The sequence below is a fragment of the Nerophis lumbriciformis genome, linkage group LG12 (genome assembly GCF_033978685.3).
Source record: "Nerophis lumbriciformis linkage group LG12, RoL_Nlum_v2.1, whole genome shotgun sequence".
NCBI classification, from domain to species: domain Eukaryota; kingdom Metazoa; phylum Chordata; class Actinopteri; order Syngnathiformes; family Syngnathidae; genus Nerophis; species Nerophis lumbriciformis.
Genome location: NC_084559.2, coordinates 9,335,119 through 9,357,380, shown reverse-complemented (window position 1 = coordinate 9,357,380; position 22,262 = coordinate 9,335,119). Strand labels below are relative to the sequence as shown.

The 22,262-nt window shown below is 42.4% G+C and overlaps 1 protein-coding gene across 2 annotated transcripts in view; it reads right to left on the bottom strand.

Moving 5' to 3' along the window:
- Nucleotides 1-21,144, bottom strand: part of pxnb (paxillin b) — a 74,243-nt gene extending 53,099 nt beyond the window's left edge. For both annotated transcript variants that reach the window (XM_061985865.2, XM_072914293.1), the window contains exon 1: nt 21,011-21,144. In XM_061985865.2, the coding sequence (XP_061841849.2) occupies nt 21,011-21,023 (13 nt within the window). In that variant the 5' untranslated portion in view covers nt 21,024-21,144. The remainder of the gene's footprint in view (nt 1-21,010) is intronic.
- Between the last annotated feature and the right edge of the window lie 1,118 nt (nt 21,145-22,262).

Here is a 22,262-nt window from a genome sequence, read left to right as displayed (position 1 = left end):
TCTTCATGAAAGAAAGGAATCTATATGTGTTAAACATGCATGTATATTCATTAAAACACCTTTAACATGTAAACAAAAACGGCAAAATAAATAAATATAAATTATATACTGTATATATATGTATATATGTGTGTGTGTGTATATATATATAGTAGTTTTTTCACAACATACTTTTTACTTTTACTCAAGTAAATATTTGGGTGACTACTCCTTACTTTTACTTGAGTAATACATCTCTAAAGTAACAGTACTCTTACTTGAGTACAATTTCTGGCTACTCTACCCACCTCTGCTCGTGCATGATTTAATTTCTAACTTTGGCAGTGTCCCCGAGTAACGTCAACACCTTAGCTAAAATGTGTCGTCATCTCATTCCAGCACAATACCACCACCAAGTTATTGAATGCAGGGCTGTAACGTGACATCATGCAGATATGCCAGTGATACACACACTAAGCTTGTGTATTACATGTGTGAGGTATCACTTGTATTTATTTCTGTTGGCCAAACTGTTGCACTGAACCATGGGGTTCAGTGCAACAGTTGTGTTGGTGTCGAACAACAAAGCTTGTTTATTTATTTGACAATATCAACCATACTTGCCAACCTTGAGACCTCCGATTTCGGGAGGTGGGGGGAGGGGGTGGGGGTGGTCGGGGTGGGACGGGGGCGTGGGACGGGGGCATGGCTAAAAGGGGAGGAGTATATTTACAGCTCGAATTCACCAAGTCAAGTATTTCATATATATATATATATATATATATATATATAAGAAATACCTGACGTTCAGTGAATTCTAGCTATATATATATATATATATATATATATATATATATATATATATATATATATGTATATGTATTTATTTCATTTTATATATATATATATATATATATTTTATTATATATATATATATATATTAGAGATGCGCGGATAGGCAATTATTTCATCCGCAACCGCATCAGAAAGTCGTCAACCATCCGCCATCCACCCGATGTAACATTTGATCAGAACCGCACCCGCCCGCCATCCGCCCGCACCCGCCCGTTGTTATATATCTAATATAGACGATGCAAGGCATTAGTGAGGTTATAAAGCTTTTGCCTGTTAAAGAAAGGAGACTGATCCAATGCAGCACAGACATTCGCGTGCCACGCTGTCACGACCCAGACGCACACCAGTGCGCAATCATATGGGAGCCGCGCTGAGCGCACCTCCAAGCGCGTCTCGCTGTTGGCGACGGCCGGGTATGGGCCCGACGCTCCAGCGCCATCCATTTTCAGGGCTAGTTGATTCGGCAGGTGGGTTGTTACACACTCCTTAGCGGGTTCCGACGTCCATGGCCACCGTCCTGCCGTCTATATCAACCAGGGTGAGCCCCACCCCTTTCGTGAGCGCACTGCGCGCGGAGTGACCCCTGTTACGCGCCCCCGGCAACAGGGGTGGCGGGCAGGTAAGCTGCGCGGGCGGAGCGCGCGGAGTGACCCCTGTTACGAGCCCCCGGCCACGGGGGTGGCGGGCAGGTAAGCTGCTTACCTGCTGCGCGTGACGCCGGCCGCGGCGAAGGCGGACGAGGCGGGGTGTCGGTGCGGTGGGCGCGGTGGTGACCCTGGACCCGCGGATAAAATCTAATTTTTTTAAATTTCATCCGCCCGATCCGCGGATAATCCGCGGTTGTGCCCGCAAACCGCGCATCTCTAATATATATATATATATATATATATATATATATATATATATATATATATATATAAAATAAATACTTGAATTTCAGTGTTCATTTATTTACATATATACACACACATATGCACTAGATGGCAGTATTGTCCTGTTTAAGAGTGTCACAACATTGCTGTTTACGGCAGACGAACCGCTTTACGGTATACAAAAAGTGACTGCTGTTGTTGTGTGTTGTTGCCACGCTGGGAGGACGTTAATGAAACTGCCTAACAATAAACCCACATAAGAAACCAAGAACTCGCCCTCCATCATTCTATAGTTATAACGTGATTGGGCAGGTATGCTTTTTTATATTGTGGAGGACCCGAGTCTGCCTGAATTTCGGGAGATTTTCGGGAGAAAATTTGTCCCGGGAGGTTTTCGGGAGAGGCGCTGAATTTCGGGAATCTCCCGGAAAATCCGGGAGGGTTGGTAAGTATGATATCAACACAAACTGACATCAGCACCATGGATGAAGGACTTAAAAGTCCCACTATTGTGACTTTGGACTCAGGAAAAACACTGACAGTTCCCTGAAAATTACATTTTAGATGGAGTTTCCTGTATTAATGTATTTGCCTGTATATAATTAATTTGCCCATTGCATGTCGTCTGGCTGCATGCACCCTCAAACAAGCACATTTAAACATCTAAACCCATACAAAGCCGACCAAACAGAACTGGACCAGTTGGTTGAAATGTGGTTTAACATTCCTGGACAGAATAAGAATCTGGAGAATATGAGCCTATACAGAGCATCTATGAGCAGGCAGTTAGGAAAAAAGCTAAGAAAATGATTTCCAACTCACAACACCCACTCTTTCCTGAATATGGAACCCTGCCATCAGGGAGAAGACTCCGGGTCCCACTATGCAAATCTAACCGCCTTAAATTATCATTTGTCCCAGCCTCCATTAAGCTGACCAACAATGTGCAATAGAATTTTAATACATAGGTTAGCACTTTTTTAGCACATAGCACTTTAGCACATAGCACTTTAGAACTAAGCACTTTAGCACACAGCACTTTATCCATGAGCTCTAGTGCAATGCACATTGGTACTTTATCTTTATCTCCATACTGTAGATTTTATGCCTACATCAAAGTGCCACCTATGTCTATCAAGCTCCATGTTCTGATGTTTAAATGTTAGTTGTATGGTTGTGGTTGTGTCTGTGCTTGTGTTTTTGTTCTGTTGTTTTTGGGTATGTTAAGAAAGCAATGATGCACTGTGCCCAAGACAAATTTCCCCGCGGGGACAATAAAGTTGAACCTTGAACCTTGAACCTTGAATTGGAATCTGATGTGTTTATTATGTGCTTTAAAATCTGTTTGCAATAGATGCTTTTTAACCGTAATCATCAATTATTTTATTGCTTCTGCTCACTGGAACATAATGCTGTCATTAGCTGGCCGAGGCGCTAGCTGCTCAGTCATACTAAACCAGCCACAACATTTTTCTCAATGTTGTTAGCGATTTAGGGCTTCATTTTTCCTCTTGACTCAGTCAACTTCAACCCTTGACTAACACCCTCCACCTCCCCGGATTGTAAATAACCAAATGTAAATAATCAAATGTATATACTTGTTCTTATGCTTTCTGAACTCACTATGTTCTCTGCTCGCTGTACATATCCTACCAAGTCACACCTACACTGTTTCAATGTCCATTTCTCTGATGATGCAATTGTTGATGACTGAAGTGCTGATATCAACCAAACCCTCCTCATCCCACCCCCCGGATTGTAAATAATGTAAATAATTCAATGTATTTCCTCTGATGATGAACTTGTGTGATGACTGTATTATGCTGATAGTATACAGGTAAAAGCCAGTAAATTAGAATATTTTGAAAAACTTGATTTATTTCAGTAATTGCATTCAAAAGGTGTAACTTGTACATTATATTTATTCATTGCACACAGACTGATGCATTCAAATGTTTATTTCATTTAATTTTGATGATTTGAAGTGGCAACAAATGAAAATCCAAAATTCCGTGTGTCACAAAATTAGAATATTACTTAAGGCTAATACAAAAAAGGGATTTTTAGAAATGTTGGCCAACTGAAAAGTATGAAAATGAAAAATATGAGCATGTACAATACTCAATACTTGGTTGGAGCTCCTTTTGCCTCAATTACTGCGTTAATGCGGCGTGGCATGGAGTCCATGAGTTTCTGGCACTGCTCAGGTGTTATGAGAGCCCAGGTTGCTCTGATAGTGGCCTTCAACTCTTCTGCGTTTTTGGGTCTGGCATTCTGCATCTTCCTTTTCACAATACCCCACAGATTTTCTATGGGGCTAAGGTCAGGGGAGTTGGCGGGCCAATTTAGAACAGAAATACCATGGTCCGTAAACCAGGCACGGGTAGATTTTGCGCTGTGTGCAGGCGCCAAGTCCTGTTGGAACTTGAAATCTCAGGTCAGCAGCAGGAAGCATGAAGTGCTCTAAAACTTGCTGGTAGACGGCTGCGTTGACCCTGGATCTCAGGAAACAGAGTGGACCGACACCAGCAGATGACATGGCACCCCAAACCATCACCCAACCATGCAAATTTTGCATTTCCTTTGGAAATCGAGGTCCCAGAGTCTGGAGGAAGACAGGAGAGGCACAGGATCCACGTTGTCTGAAGTCTAGTGTAAAGTTTCCACCATCAGTGATGGTTTGGGGTGCCATGTCATCTGCTGGTGTCGGTCCACTCTGTTTCCTGAGATCCAGGGTCAACGCAGCCGTCTACCAGCAAGTTTTAGAGCACTTCATGCTTCCTGCTGCTGACCTGCTCTATGGAGATGGAGATTTCAAGTTCCAACAGGACTTGGCGCCTGCACACAGCGCAAAATCTACCCGTGCCTGGTTTACGGACCATGGTATTTCTGTTCTAAATTGGCCCGCCAACTCCCCTGACCTTAGCCCCATAGAAAATCTGTGGGGTATTGTGAAAAGGAAGATGCAGAATGCCAGACCCCAAAACGCAGAAGAGTTGAAGGCCACTATCAGAGCAACCTGGGCTCTCATAACACCTGAGCAGTGCCAGAAACTCATCGACTCCATGCCACGCCGCATTAACGCAGTAATTGAGGCAAAAGGAGCTCCAACCAAGTATTGAGTATTGTACATGCTCATATTTTTCATTTTCATACTTTTCAGTTGGCCAACATTTCTAAAAATCCCTTTTTTGTATTAGCCTTAAGTAATATTCTAATTTTGTGACACACGGAATTTTGGATTTTCATTTGTTGCCACTTCAAATCATCAAAATTAAATGAAATAAACATTTGAATGCATCAGTCTGTGTGCAATGAATAAATATAATGTACAAGTTACACCTTTTGAATGCAATTACTGAAATAAATCAAGTTTTTCAAAATATTCTAATTTACTGGCTTTTACCTGTATATCGCAATAAAGATTTTAGGCTATATAAAAATTTACATTGAACCCGACCTAAAGTTTGATAGGCTAATCTCTAAGACTGTCGATATGAACAAATATATAATACAACCTTAAAAAATGTGACCAAGAACATATAACAATCTCTGAAATTCAGAATATTTGAGAACAACACACACATATGACTTACATAAAAAACACTATGGACACAGCAGACCAAAACCACCTCTTACATAAACTCATTGCTTTGTGTGAAGACTAAAAACTAATCAATGAACCTGGCATAGGACTAGGAATATATGTGGATCAGAAAATCAGAAAAGGGTGAGGATATAGTAAAAAAGATTAGACTTGAAGGTGGTTACCTAATCCAAGCAGTGTTTCTAACAGTGGCTCTGCTCCTTGTTTTTCTCCTGTTTCCTCAGGATATGGGGCAGGGTCTGTTGCCTAAGCGATGAGATCAGCCACGAGGCTCTCTGTTCCCCTGATCCAGAACAGGATGGGTGCGGAGTTTGGGAACGAGAATGATTTACAGCCGGGGAAGCTTCCCTGTTGGAAGGCAAGCCCACTGGTGCACAAACTCTGCAGCCGTCATGGGGTGACGATAGCTAGTCGGGTTACACTAACCGTGCTGTTGAATAACTGGGTCACAGAAACCACTGGAAGACCTTTTGGTATGCTGTTTGAACACGAAACACTTAAGAGCCTTTTGGCTTTACCTCATCGCTCTCGCAGCAAGACCCTGAGTCACAATCAGCCGACACATTGGAGGACTGTTGCAGGTTGCAAGGGTTGTGTTCTATGCACAATTACAGTAACTGACCTGTCTCCGCTCAGGATGGTCTCCTGCTGGCCCCACTATGGACTGGACTCTCACTATTACGTTAGATCCACTATGGACTGGACTCTCACTATTACGTTAGATCCACTATAGACCTGACTCTCACACTATTATGTTAGATCCACTATGGACTGGACTCTCACACTATTATGTTAGATCCACTATGGACTGGACTCTCACACTATTATGTTAGATCCACTATGGACTGGACTCTCACACTATTATGTTAGATCCACTATGGACTGGACTCTCACACTATTACGTTAGATCCACTATGGACTGGACTCTCACTATTACGTTAGATCCACTATGGACTGGACTCTCACTATTATGTTAGATCCACTATGGACTGGACTCTCACTATTATGTTAGATCCACTATGGACTGGACTCTCACTATTATGTTAGATCCACTATGGACTGGACTCTCACACTATTATGTTAGATCCACTATGGACTGGACTCCCACACTATTATGTTAGATCCACTATGGACTGGACTCTCACACTAATATGTTAGATCCACTATGGACTGGACTCTCACTATTATGTTAGATCCACTATGGACTGGAGTCTCACACTATTATGTTAGATCCACTATGGACTGGACTCTCACACTATTATGTTAGATCCACTATGGACTGGACTCCCACACTATTATGTTAGATCCACTATGGACTGGACTCTCACAATATAATGTTAGATCTACTATGGACTGGACTCTCACTATTATGTTAGATCCACTATGGACTGGACTCTCACAATATAATGTTAGATCTACTATGGACTGGACTCTCACACTATTATGTTAGATCCACTATGGACTGGACTCCCACACTATTATGTTAGATCCACTATGGACTGGACTCTCACACTATTATGTTAGATCCACTATGGACTGGACTCTCACACTATTATGTTAGATCCACTATGGACTGGACTCTCACACTATTATGTTAGATCCACTATGGACTGGACTCCCACACTATTATGTTAGATCCACTATGGACTGGACTCTCACACTAATATGTTAGATCCACTATGGACTGGACTCTCACTCTATTATGTTAGATCCACTATGGACTGGACTCTCACACTAATATGTTAGATCCACTATGGACTGGACTCTCACTATTATGTTAGATCCACTATGGACTGGAGTCTCACACTATTATGTTAAATCCACTATGGACTGGACTCCCACTATTATGTTAGATCCACTATGGACTGGACTCTCACTATTATGTTGGATCCACTATGGACTGGACTCTCACACTATTATGTTAGATCCACTATGGACTGGACTCTCACTATTACAGTATGTTAGATCCACTATAGACCTGACTCTCACACTATTATGTTAGATCCACTATGGACTAGACTCTCACACTATTATGTTAGTTCCACTATGGACTGGACTCTCACTATTATGTTAGATCCACTATGGACTGGAGTCTCACACTATTATGTTAGATCCACTATGGACTAGACTCTCACACTATTATGTTAGATCCACTATGGACTGGACTCTCACTCTATTATGTTAGATCCACTATGGACTGGACTCCCACACTATTATGTTAAATCCACTATGGACTGGACTCCCACACTATTATGTTAGATCCACTATGGACTGGACTCTCACACTAATATGTTAGATCCACTATGGACTGGACTCTCACTATTATGTTAGATCCACTATGGACTGGACTCTCACACTATTATGTTGGATCCACTATGGACTGGACTCTCACACTAATATGTTAGATCCACTATGGACTGGACTCTCACTATTATGTTGGATCCACTATGGACTGGACTCTCACTATTATGTTAGATCCACTATGGACTGGACTCTCACTATTATGTTAGATTCACTATGGACTGGACTCTCACTATTATGTTAGATCCACTATGGACTGGACTCTCACACTATTATGTTAGATCCACTATGGACTGGACTCTCACAATATTATGTTAGATACACAATGGACTGGACTCTCACTATTATGTTGGATCCACTATGGACTGGACTCTCACTATTATGTTAGATCCACTATGGACTGGACTCTCACACTATTATGTTAGATCCACTATGGACTGGACTCTCACACTTTTATGTTAGATCCACTCGACGTCCATTGCACCGGTCGCCCAGGAGGGCCTTTTGGCGATAGTTAGCAGCTTGGTGGCTCATAGCCGGCTAGCTAACGCTTGCTAGCGTGGTAGCATTGCTTCATTTTTACAGGTGTTATAGGTAGATAGGTTATAGCTGCATCGCTCGCGGCTCGTCATATATTTAACGTTAATCCGTGATTTCACCGAGCGTTTCACCGACGAGCTAACGTGTCCAGGTTATAGCCCTGTTGTCAATAAACACACATGGACTGAAGCTAAATTGTCCACTGTCCACTGCAGCATGTGAATGCAATGAAAAGAATAAAATCTGAGCCAACCAGCTGTTAAAATGTTGTCCAGGTTAATGTTTTGGCCATTAAAGGCCCTTCATTTCAAGATTTCAACTGTGATCGGGCTTTAAACAGGTGGCTGACCTGCTCAGATGAGTGTAACTGCTACTGGTCAAATAATGTGAAATAGCATTTAATTTTACATGTATGCAATGCCATTTAAATGTAATTATAGATAATAATAATAATAATAATAATAAATACTGTGTAGTGTTGTAAATAGTCAACGGGAAGAATTTTAGTAAGATACAAGCCATGAGCACTACACAGCCAGAAAAAAACCTAGGCAGGACAAGTAAAAATATTGGGGCAAGTAGATTTGAGAAGTCAGGCAAGTAGAAAAAAACCTTAACGTTGAACCCTGCATGAGTTGAGCTGCTGCCGCTTAAGGTTAGACGGCACTGTACATAGAGCGCTTCTGCTCGTTAGTAATAAATTCTAATGTTGGATGTTCACTCCTTCACACAGATGAGTATAGAAAAATATTTTCAACGACCGAAAAGGGCTCGACTTGGAGAGGAGGTAGGCCTACAGTCCGGACCACAGGTGCGACCTGTTCAGCAGCAACAGGAGGAGGAGGAGGAGGTTGACTGACTGTGGCAGGACACCTCTGCCTCTGTTTCACTTCATGTTGCTGGTAAATAATATGGTTGTAGTAGTAGGCTAAAGTTAAATTATTTAGTATTCACTAATTAAAGGGGCAGAGCTTTAATAGACATTTTAGCTTTTATATTTTATAAGATATATTTTTTGTAAGAACCACAATTAATAAATATAATTCAGTGAATCACTAATTGTTCAAATCTGTATATAAATATGCACATAAAATGTTGTAATTATATTCCAACTCCGCGATCTTCTTGGTCATCGGCGCTGCCGCCGCCGCCACCACCCCCCGACCACACCACCACAAATAGATGCCTGTCCTGTGGGAAACACTGTACATGTTATTATTAATGTGTCTGTTAATACAGTGTGTTTATTAAGTGTTGATGTAGGTTTTTGGATGTTTTACAGTGCTTTATAGGAGGAATAGAGCGAACTCATTGCCTCCATTGTGACCTGATTTTTGCTAGCGTTTATTTACAATTTAGAAAGCATTAAAAAAAAGAAAAATACGTGTGCTTGTCTCACATAAGGATTGTGAATAGGGTTGCAAAATTCCGGGAATATTCAAAGTTGGAAACTTTCCATGGGAATTAACGGGAATATATGGGAATTAATGGGAAATTAATGGGAATAAATATTGAATGCAACATGCTAGATCTTGCAGCATGATTGTTATCTAAAACAACCTGATTTAATGCAAACTCAGTAGAATTTCAACCCTGCACTGTGCATTCCTCCATCACATGCACACATAATTCCCAGCATGCTCCACACTACAGCAGGGCTATTAAGGCCACACTAGTATTTGAGCCCAAGGACTTCATCTAGTCAGGTAAGTGTTGATGATATTACTGGGGTAAATATATTTGATCTATGGTATTTAAGTTTAATAGAGGTGTGATTGCTTGTTACTGTATCACTTCCACTCAAGCTAGCTAGCTGTTCCTGTACTTGTTAAATGATTGTGGGGCCAATATCTCGAGCTAGCTAGGTTTATGTACCACCACAGTCTCATAATGAACCGAAAATATTTCTCCGTTAGCCGTGATGCTAATTTTCTCTATGTTAAATCCCATTCATTTATGCTAACAATGTTAGCGAGCTGAATTGACCTTTTTTGTGATCTGTAAAGTTCAACTAGCAAATACTAAATCAAAACGAGTAGTTTCTTCTGCCTTCTGTTCTGCTAGCCATTCTGTTGTCATACAAGAATGTAGCTTATAGTTTGATTTAGCATGCTGATTGACTGTTCATTTATTCCATCCATCCATCCATCTTCTTCCGCTTATCCGAGGTCGGGTCGCGGGGGCAGCAGCCTAAGCAGGGAAGCCCAGACTTCCCTCTCCCCAGCCACTTCGTCCAGCTCCTCCCGGGGGATCCCGAGGCGTTCCCAGGCCAGCCGGGAGACATAGTCTTCCTAACGTGTCCTGGGTCTTCCTCGTGGCCTCCTACCGGTCGGACATGCCCTAAACACCTCCTTAGGGAGGCGCTCGGGTGGCATCCTGACCAGATGCCCGAACCACCTCATCTGGCTCCTCTCGATGTGGAGGAGCAGCGGCTTTACTTTGAGCTCCCCCCGGATGACAGAGCTTCTCACCCTATCTCTAAGGGAGAGCCCCGCCACCCGGCGGAGGAAACTCATTTCGGCCGCTTGTACCCGTGATCTTGTCCTTTCGGTCATAACCCAAAGCTCATGACCATAGGTGAGGATGGGAACGTAGATCGACCGGTAAATTGAGAGCTTTGCCTTCCGGCTCAGCTCCTTCTTCACCACAACGGATCGATACAGCGTCCGCATTACTGAAGACGCCGCACCGATCCGCCTGTCGATGTCACCATCCACTCTTCCCTCACTCGTGAACAAGACTCCGAGGTACTTGAACTCCTCCACTTGGGGCAAGATCTCCTCCCCAACCCGGAGATGGCACTCCACCCTTTTCCGGGCGAGAACCATGGACTCGGACTTGGAGGTGCTGATTCTCATCCCAGTCGCTTCACACTCAGCTGCGAACCGATCCAGTGAGAGCTGAAGATCCTGGCCAGATGAAGCAATCAGGACCAAATCATCTGCAAAAAGCAGAGACCGAATCCTGCAGCCACCAAACCGGATCCCCTCAACGCCTTGACTGCGCCTAGAAATTCTGTCCATAAAAGTTATGAACAGAATCGGTGACAAAGGGCAGCCTTGGCGGAGTCCAACCCTCACCGGAAACGTGTCCGACTTACTGCCGGCAATGCGAACCAAGCTCTGACACTGATCGTACAGGGAGCGGACCGCCACAATCAGACAGTCCGAAACCCCATACTCTCTGAGCACTCCCCACAGGACTTCCCGAGGGACACGGTCGAATGCCTTCTCCAAGTCCACAAAGCACATGTAGACTGGTTGGGCAAACTCCCATGCACCCTCAAGGACCCTGCCGAGAGTATAGAGCTGGTCCACAGTTCCACGACCAGGACGAAAACCACACTGTTCCTCCTGAATCCGAGGTTCGACTATCCGGCGTAGCCTCCTCTCCAGTACACCTGAATAGACCTTACCGGGAAGGCTGAGGATGTCATCTAGCCAGTACTTTATTTATTCATCTAGCCTATTTCTATTCATTTGCCCATCAGTCAAATATTGTTAAAGACTACTCCAATTGTTTAGCTGACTATTTATATCTGTGTGTGGCATTGCATTAGTCTTTTACAAGCTTCTCATCTTATTCTACAGAACAAGATGGACGGTGTCCAACTTTGAAAAATCAAAAAATGGTCAAAATTCCCCAAATTCCCGAGCTTAACTTCCCATGGTAAATTTCCGGAAAGTTTCCAGAAATTTACCGGAAACTTTTCACCCCTTTGCAACCCTAATTGTGAATAATAGAAATAATTTTAAAAAAAAAGTGCAGTTCCCCTTTAATGCCCAATACACAATTGCTCTGTGACTGAGAGTATGATTAGTCTGATTATGGATGACTGTAATAAAGGCTGTGGTCATACCCATGGTACAGAAATGTGACTTTGACACAAGTAAGGAATGTTTAAAACCAAAAAAAAACTATGTTTCATACGTGTGAAAGAGATAATTAACATGAAAACAAAGATCGGGATCTTTACAGCCCAATGAAATCAGTCTACTTGAATGTCACACAAGCCTGAGGAATTCACAGACAGATGCACGGTAGCTCCCAACCCCACAGACGCAAAATGAGAATAGCCCGAAGGGCCCACTCGGCAGTTTTATGGCTATGTTATATAATCTGAGTGTAAAAGTGGCTACTGTATCTGGTAAAGGATACATTCCCGGAGCAAAGCCAGTAGTAACTGTTTCATTCAGTCTGGCTGGCTGCCACCTGATCTAGACTCTGACGGACTAATCAGAAAAAAAAAGCTCTAATTGCTGGAAGGCTTGCTTTTAAAAGGAATTTCCTTCTTCGAGAGCTGAGCACCAACTACACTGATCCGATTTCCAAACAGCTCCATTGATACCAGACACTCATCGGTGATACTTAGGGCTTAGATCTGAAGAAGCTGTCGTGGCCTTGAAATTCCTCAATACTTAACACAGTTTGTCTTGGCATATCTAGGGCACAACCAAAAGAAGTAAAGGGCCCTTTAGAAGCCCTTAGGTTCAGCCTACCAGGTCTTAGCACAAATAGATCATCTATACAATTCCAAAGCAAATGATCAGGGGATGCATGTTTGGATAGGATGATCCCTCTTGGGGCTACATGCACACAGCTGAGAGTAGAGATGGGAGGCGGGGTCATGACCCAGAGTATTTGGCCTTGAAGGCTGCATCAGAGCGATGTTTGACATTCTTCTGTCGCCTCACCCCCGCCTTCAGCCTCAACTTCTTCAGTGAGAATCCAGGCTTCCTCTCAACCAACAATCATTCCTTTCAGTGGCGCAAGGCAGCTACCGCTCCAAATGCATCCTAGAGGTATTCACACAACAGGCAAAACTAAAAATGTCTCCCGGTGTTTTGCCATTTAAACCCAGAAAAGCCTTTCAACTGCTATGGAAGAGAAGCACAGGGCAAATACTCCGACATAAAGTTAAAGAAGAGGACAAAACGGGCAAATATATTAGACAGACCAGTTATAGAAATAGATCACAACAAAATGAGAAGTTCAGGAGTTCAGTAGCAAAAGTCAGGGGGTTACAGACTAAGTAGGTGGTTGGTTATTGACACACACAAAATAGTCAGGACTTCATCCTCACACACTTTTTGTATGCCACTAATTGCATACCTGCCAACTTTTGAAATCAGAAAAACCTAGTAGCCAGGGTCCAGGGGCCGCAGACCCCGGTAGGTCCAGGTCAAAGTCCTGGTGGGGGGTTCAGGTTCGCCCCCCGACGCAAAATGATTATTAGCATTCAGACAGGTTAAAATGTTGCTAAAACCATCACTTTTCTATCAGTCACAGTGACTTTTCAAAACAAAAATATTACAGCAAAAATCATATGGGTTGATTGACATGTTTATTCTGTAAGATAACTTCAATAGTTTGAAATTATTTTGACAGTTAATGCCAGTTATCCTGTCAACCTTTCACAAGACTTCAATTTGTTAATTGAAAGTATAAACAGTATAAACACTTTTTACAGTAAACAAATGGTAAAACAGTACTAAACAATTCCATTTAAAAAAAAATTGGTGTCATTATTAACTTTCTGTCCAAGCTTGTATAATCTACTGCCTTGTTCAATTGTAAAAAATATTCTGTGCCTAAAATTCACATTTCTATCACAATTATCATACTGTAAACATGGTAAGCTAACTTCATTAAAATTAATAGTCCTGTCAATAGCATGGAATTACAATTCAAATGTAGTTTTTTTGCAAGCCTTTCAAAAGAATTCAAAATATGAAAAATTAATGAAAATTAATTGAAGCCATCAGACACTTGAAAAGTGGCACATCACATCTCTAATGTAATCATTTGAACTTTTCAACAGAAATAGCACTGCAAAAATATTAAGGACATACTTCTGTATTTTGGTAGTTATGCTGTCAACATTTAACAAGATTTCTTCAACTTGGACTTGAAAGCATAAATAGTATAAACACTTTTAACAGTATAACAGTACTAAACAATTCCAATAGATAACATTGGTGTCATTACCTTTTTGTGGCTAAAATCCAAATTTACGTTGAAAGTTTTCCACTTGTATCACTAGCAACAGCATTAGACTTGTGTTTTTTTGTCCCAACGTGGTCTTTTACATCGCTAATTCCTCCGTGTCCGATCGAAAAATCTTGTTTGCACAAGGTGCAATTCGCGTAGTTTTCACCCTTTTTGGAACGGATAATTATTCCCGGATAGGCTTTTGAATATTCTTCACGGAATGACTGCAGTTTTCTTTTCGGTTTAAGACTCGTTTGCGATTTTTCTCCGGCTGATTCCGTGATCGTTCGCTCGTTTGGAAACAATGGCAACTGGTGCCTCGTGCTTGGCAGCGGTGCTATAAATAGCCTCGCGCATGGCATTCGGAATGGCTCGATAGGAAGTTACGGGAAGCAGTGTCGATTGTCATTGTTGTTACGCGATTTCGTGAATAAAACTTAAAAAAAAAAAAAATTTAATTAATGAAAAACCGTATTTTTTTATCACTGCAACCGTAACCCGGAATAGGTTGATGAAAACCGTACTAATTACGGGAAAACCGGAGTAGTTGGCAGGTATGCATACAGGTCACACTGAGGGTGGCCGTATAAACAAGTTTAACACTGTTACAAATATGCGCCACACTGTGAACCCACACCAAACAAGAATGACAAACACATTTCGGGAGAACATCCGCACCGTAACACAACAGAACAAATACCCAGGACCCCTTGCAGCACTAACTCTTCCGGGACGCTACAATATACACCCCCCGCTATCCCTTACCTATGTCTTTGGAGGTGGGAGGGCCCTATCCCCAGGTGCATGTCTTTGGAGGTGGGAGGAGCCTATCCCCAGGTGCATGTCTTTGGAGGTGGGAGGCAGTCGGAGTACCCGGAGGGAACCCACGCAGTCACGGGGAGAACATGGAAACTCCACACAGAAAGATCCCGAGCCCGGGATTGAACTCAGGACTACTCAGGACCTTCGTATTGTGAGGCAGATGCACTAAAGTACTACAATCCTGACCAAAATTTAAAAAAAAGGTACTTGATTGCAAATGGATTCGTGTTCACACTTGTATTTTTTCAAGGTATTGCAGGTTACACATGATCGTGGGACTTTGTTCTATCGTGGAATTTACAATCTAAGATTTAACCAGCTAAAATGCAGAGGTGGGTAGTAACGCGCTACATTTACTCCGTTACATCTACTTGAGTAACTTTTGGGATAAATTGTACTTCTAAGAGTAGTTTTAATGCAACTTACTTTTACTTTTACTTGAGTATATTTATAGAGAAGAAACGCTACTTTTACTCCGCTACTTTTATCTACATTCAGCTCGCTACTCGCTACTAATTTTTATCGATCTGTTAATGCACGCTTTGTTTGTTTTGGTCTGTCAGACAGACCTTCAAAGTGCCTGCCTTACTGGTGACGTTTCACTCCGTTCCACCAATCAGATGCAGTCACTGGTGACGTTGGACCAATCAAACAGAGCCAGGCGGTCACATGACCTGACTTAAACAAGTTGAAAAACTTATTCGGGTGTTACCATTTAGTGGTCAATTGTACGGAATATGTACTGTACTGTGCAATCTACTAATAAAAGTTCCAATCAATCAAAAGTGTGAAGGAAAAAAGACCCTTTTCCATTTCAACCGTACATCCCGTCAAAAGCCTAAAGACTGACTGCACAGTTCCTGTCTTCACAATAAAAGTGCCGCTCCATCGCGCCTGCGCTTTCAAAATAAGAGTCTCCGAAAGCCAGCGCAAACAAGCTAGCAAGCTACGGAGTTTGCCGCCAATGTATTTCTTGTAAAGTGTATAAAAACGAATATGGAAGCTGGACAAATAAGATGCCAAAAACCAACCACTTTCATGTGGTATTAGACAGAAAGGAGGAACTTTTTTTTCTCCTCCATTTGAAAACGTGGACGTTATCATCACTACTGTCTGATTACAATCAATGCAAGTCATCAGAATCAGGTAATACACCAACTTATATTCTTGTCTTCATGAAAGAAAGGAATCTATATGTGTTAAACATGCATGTATATTCATTAAAACACCTTTAACATGCAAACAAAAACGGCAAAATAAATAAATATAAATTATATACTGTATATATCAATGTATGTATATATATATATATATATATATATATATATATATATATATATATATATATATATATATATATATATGTGTGTGTGTGTGTGTTTATATATATATATATATATATATATATATATATATACATATATATATATATATATATATATATATATATATATGTTTGTGTGTATATATGTATATATATGATATGTGTGTGTATGTTACTCATCAGTTACTCAGTACTTGAGTAGTTTTTTCACAACATACTTTTTACTTTTACTCAAGTAAATATTTGGGTGACTACTCCTTACTTTTACTTGAGTAATAAATCTCTAAAGTAACAGTACTCTTACTTGAGTACAATTTCTGGCTACTCTACCCACCTCTGCTAAAATGTAACAAAGAGGATATAAATTGAATAAACACATCAAAAGAGCCACCGGACATGTGCTGTAAGCAGGGTTGGGCATCATTTGGATTTGGATGATTCCGGTTCCGATTCTGGTGAGCCTAGTCTATAAAACCCGCTATACGTCCCTGATACCGAAGTACATGTCAAACTACTTCCTTAACGTAAATGACCACCATAACCACAACACCAGGGGGAGTTCCACAAACCACATCAAACCCAGATTCCGATCTAACAAAGGTCTTAACTCATTCTCTTTCTATGCCACATCAATGTGGAATGCACTCCCAACAGGTGTAAAAGAAAGTGCATCTCTATCCTCCTTCAAAACCGCACTAAAAGAAGACCTCCAGGCAACTTCAACCCTTGACTAACACCCTCCCTCTTCCACATCCCCGGATTGTAAATAACCAAATGTAAATAATCAAATGTATTTCTAATGTATATACTTGTTCTTATGCTATCTGAACTCACTATGTTCTCTGCTCGCTGTACATATCCTACCAAGTCACACCTACACTGTTTCAATGTCCATTTCTCTGATGATGCAATTGTTGATGACTGAAGTGTTGATATCAACCAAACCCTCCTCATCCCACCCCCCGGATTGTAAATAATGTAAATAATTCAATGTATATACTCTGATGATAATCTTGTGTGAATTGAATTACATTGATTTATGTGGACTTAAACAAGTTGAAAAACTTATTGGGTTGTTACCATTTAGTGGTCAATTGTACGGAATATGTACTTCACTGTGCAACCTACTAATAAAAGTCTCAATCAATCAATCAATCAATCTGTATGTCCTTGTTCACTTACAGTGCATGGACGCCCGCATTGTTGATTCCGAAGGCCTCTGGCAGATTTGGTACAGCATGGCAACATAAGATAGCTAAATTCTGATTGGATACAAACTAAAACTAAAAAAAACAGCACTGGAACCAGCATAATATGACATGAAGAGAATATGAATACTTTTAGATATTTAGAGAAAGTAAATTCAAAAATAATTGTATCTTTAATTATGATCATGATTTCTGGTTATGTTAGGAGAAGGTCTTGCTGGGCCTGACGGCACACCACTGGTTCACGCCTGACCATGCTGAACCGTACTACATTTCTAGTATCCATCCATCCATCCATCTTCTTCCGCTTATCCGAGGTCGGGTCGCGGGGGCAGCAGCCTAAGCAGGGAAGCCCACACTTTCCTCTCCCCAGCCACTTCGTCCAGCTCCTCCCGGGAGATCCCGAGGCGTTCCCAGGCCAGCCGGGAGACATAGTCTTCCCAACGTGTCCTGGGTCTTCCCCGTGGCCTCCTACTGGTTGGACGTGCCCTAAACACCTCCCTAGGGAGGCGTTCGGGTGGCATCCTGACCAGATGCCCGAACCACCTCATCTGGCTCCTCTCGATGTGGAGGAGCAGCGGCTTTACTTTGAGCTCCCCCCGGATGGCAGAGCTTCTCACCCTATCTCTAAGGGAGAGCCCCGCCACCCGGCGGAGGAAACTCATTTCGGCCGCTTGTACCCGTGATCTTGTCCTTTCGGTCATAACCCAAAGCTCATGACCATAGGTGAGGATGGGAACGTAGATCGACCGGTAAATTGAGAGCTTTGCCTTCCGGCTCAGCTCCTTCTTCACCACAACGGATCGATACAGCGTCCGCATTACTGAAGACGCCGCACCGATCCGCCTGTCGATCTCAAGATCCACTCTTCCCCCACTCGTGAACAAGACTCCTAGGTACTTGAACTCCTCCACTTGGGGCAGGGTCTCCTCCCCAACCCGGAGATGGCACTCCACCCTTTTCCGGGCGAGAACCATGGACTCGGACTTGGAGGTGCTGATTCTCATCCCAGTCGCTTCACACTCAGCTGCGAACCGATCCAGTGAGAGCTGAAGATCCTGGCCAGATGAAGCCATCAGGACCACATCATCCGCAAAAAGCAGAGACCTAATCCTGCAGCCACCAAACCGGATCCCCTCAACGCCTTGACTGCGCCTAGAAATTCTGTCCATAAAAGTTATGAACAGAATCGGTGACAAAGGGCAGCCTTGGCGGAGTCCAAGCCTCACTGGAAACGTGTCCGACCTACTGCCGGCAATGCGGACCAAGCTCTGGCACTGATCATACAGGGAGCGGACTGCCACAATCAGACAGTCCGTTACCCCATACTCTCTGAGCACTCCCCACAGGACCTCCCGAGGGACACAGTCGAATGCCTTCTCCAAGTCTACAAAGCACATGTAATCTCGACTAAAATAACAATGTGAGTGAAAGTGTGGTTGTTTGCACAGTATATAGGTGTGATTCTCAGGTGACCAGTCCAGGGTGTACAGGTAAAAACCAGTAAATTAGAATATTTTGAAAAACTTGATTTATTTCAGTAATTGCATTCAAAAGGTGTAACTTGTACATTATATTTATTCATTGCACACAGACTGATGCATTCAAATGTTTATTTCATTTAATTTTGATGATTTGAAGTGGCAACAAAAGAAAATCCAAAATTCCGTGTGTCACAAAATTAGAATATTACTTAAGGCTAATACAAAAAAGGGATTTTTAGAAATGTTGGCCAACTGAAAAGTATGAAAATGAAAAATATGAGCATGTACAATACTCAATACTTGGTTGGAGCTCCTTTTGCCTCAATTACTGCGTTAATGCGGCGTGGCATGGAGTCGATGAGTTTCTGGCACTGCTCAGGTGTTATGAGAGCCCAGGTTGCTCTGATAGTGGCCTTCAACTCTTCTGCGTTTTTGGGTCTGGCATTCTGCATCTTCCTTTTCACAATACCCCACAGATTTTCTATGGGGCTAAGGTCAGGGGAGGTGGCGGGCCAATTTAGAACAGAAATACCATGGTCCGTAAACCAGGCACGGGTAGATTTTGCGCTGTGTGCAGGCGCCAAGTCCTGTTGGAACTTGAAATCTCCATCTCCATAGAGCAGGTCAGCAGCAGGAAGCATGAAGTGCTCTAAAACTTGCTGGTAGACGGCTGCGTTGACCCTGGATCTCAGGAAACAGAGTGGACCGACACCAGCAGATGACATGGCACCCCAAACCATCACCCAACCATGCAAATTTTGCATTTCCTTTGGAAATCGAGGTCCCAGAGTCTGGAGGAAGACAGGAGAGGCACAGGATCCACGTTGCTTGAAGTCTAGTGTAAAGTTTCCACCATCAGTGATGGTTTGGGGTGCCATGTCATCTGCTGGTGTCGGTCCACTCTGTTTCCTGAGATCCAGGGTCAACGCAGCCGTCTACCAGCAAGTTTTAGAGCACTTCATGCTTCCTGCTGCTGACCTGCTCTATGGAGATGGAGATTTCAAGTTCCAACAGGACTTGGCGCCTGCACACAGCGCAAAATCTACCCGTGCCTGGTTTACGGACCATGGTATTTCTGTTCTAAATGGTCCCGCCAACTCCCCTGACCTTAGCCCCATAGAAAATCTGTGGGGTATTGTGAAAAGGAAGATGCAGAATGCCAGACCCAAAAACGCAGAAGAGTTGAAGGCCACTATCAGAGCAACCTGGGCTCTCATAACACCTGAGCAGTGCCAGAAACTCATCGACTCCATGCCACGCCGCATTAACGCAGTAATTGAGGCAAAAGGAGCTCCAACCAAGTATTGAGTATTGTACATGCTCATATTTTTCATTTTCATACTTTTCAGTTGGCCAACATTTCTAAAAATCCCCTTTTTGTATTAGCCTTAAGTAATATTCTAATTTTGTGACACACGGAATTTTGGATTTTCATTTGTTGCCACTTCAAATCATCAAAATTAAATGAAATAAACATTTGAATGCATCAGTCTGTGTGCAATGAATAAATATAATGTACAAGTTACACCTTTTGAATGCAATTACTGAAATAAATCAAGTTTTTCAAAATATTCTAATTTACTGGCTTTTACCTGTATATGTGTGTATATATATAGGCTGTGCAGCCAGGCCTGTTGTTACAGCAGCTTGGGGGGGAGTTAGGGAGTCAAAGTTGAAACTCGAAGTGAGTAAATCAGCCAAATATATCCTGCAGTGCAATAGTAATAAGTTGTAAGGTAGCGACATTGTTGTATTGACACTATAAACCGTGTAGATGAGTTCAAAGGCGGTGAAGATCAATGCTAACCAGGTCCAGCCTCCTGGTTAACATTATTCTTCTTGCCTGCGAGACACAAAACCAAACAAGCTCAACTAAACAACAACGTGGAATTAAACACGAATATGAAGAAGGCGCCTCAAGCGAAGGAGAAACTTTTCGCCACGAAGAAAAAAACGGATGGATGGAAATGTCCTCGTCACGTCGCCTCCTCCACCGCAACAAGCCCAACTTAGCTGGGTAAACTCACCCAGGTCGTCCATGGTCACTGGGCTGCTTCGGTGTCACCGAAAGTTCCACAGTTTTCCTCCCAACACGGTGAACTCGACTGCGGCTTCTGGCTCTCCGAAACTTCCACGCTGATTCCACCAGAAGTTAAAAGTCAGGGTCGTTGGCGTGCACGCGCAATCTGTGCAATGTGTACTTTCACCGGAGCGCGCGCGCGCCCGCTAATCTGCAGCGACATCTAGCGGCCTGAAGACGACACTGCAGGGTGGATAGACTGGAAATGGTCAGGTAAACAAGACAATCCTTGTCAAATTATTGTGAGCAAACAGCATACTTGCCAACCCTCCCGGATTTTCCGGGAGACTCCCGAAATTCAGCGCCTCTCCCGAAAACCTCCCGGGACAAATTTCCTCCCGAAAAACTCCCGAAATTCAGGCGGAGCTGGAGGCCACGCCCCCTCCAGCTCCACGCGGACCTGAGTGACGTGTTGACAACACACAACAACAGCGTCTACCGTAAAGCCAGGCCCGGCCCTAACCAATCTGGCGCCCTAGGCAAGATTTTAGGTGGTGCCCCCCCACATCGGCAGTGAAGTGTACATACTCACAAGAAACCGAATAGCTTTGTCTTTGACCTTTTTTTTACTTAAAGAAAGCAAATTAACAATCAGAATAGTTAACAAGATAAAAAAAAATATGAATAAATAAATGAATGCAAAAACTAAAAAATGAATATATGAAATACAATATTTTTTACATACATATTGCTTAATTTACATTAATGATGTGCACTTTAACAACTAGGCTTACAACTATACCTAATATATAAAAGGGTGGAAAAGTGACTATTACCTGCAGGGCAAACATTAGCTAACCAAAAGGCAATAACAATGTAAACAAAAAACACCTGCTTAAAAGATCTAATACAAATGTCCCTGAGGAATGTAAGGTGGGAGTACTGTAATTACCTAACGTTACATTATTATTTTCCATAACAATTTAGCCCCCTCCACAATATTAACCCGACGTTAAAACAGAACTAGCTATTTATTGATTAGCAATTGCCGAATCATGTAACATTAGCTTAATGCTAAAAAGCCAGGTTACTATCACATTCTGTAACAGACAAATAATTTCATGTAGGCTAACGTTACCTACCTGCTACCTCTTGTCTTTTTCTCGTTTCTCCTCCTCTTCTTTTCTCTTTTTTCTTCCCTGGGCACCTGACAGTTTTGGCCGTTTTGACATCTTGTGTTGATTTTTTGATGTGGTGAC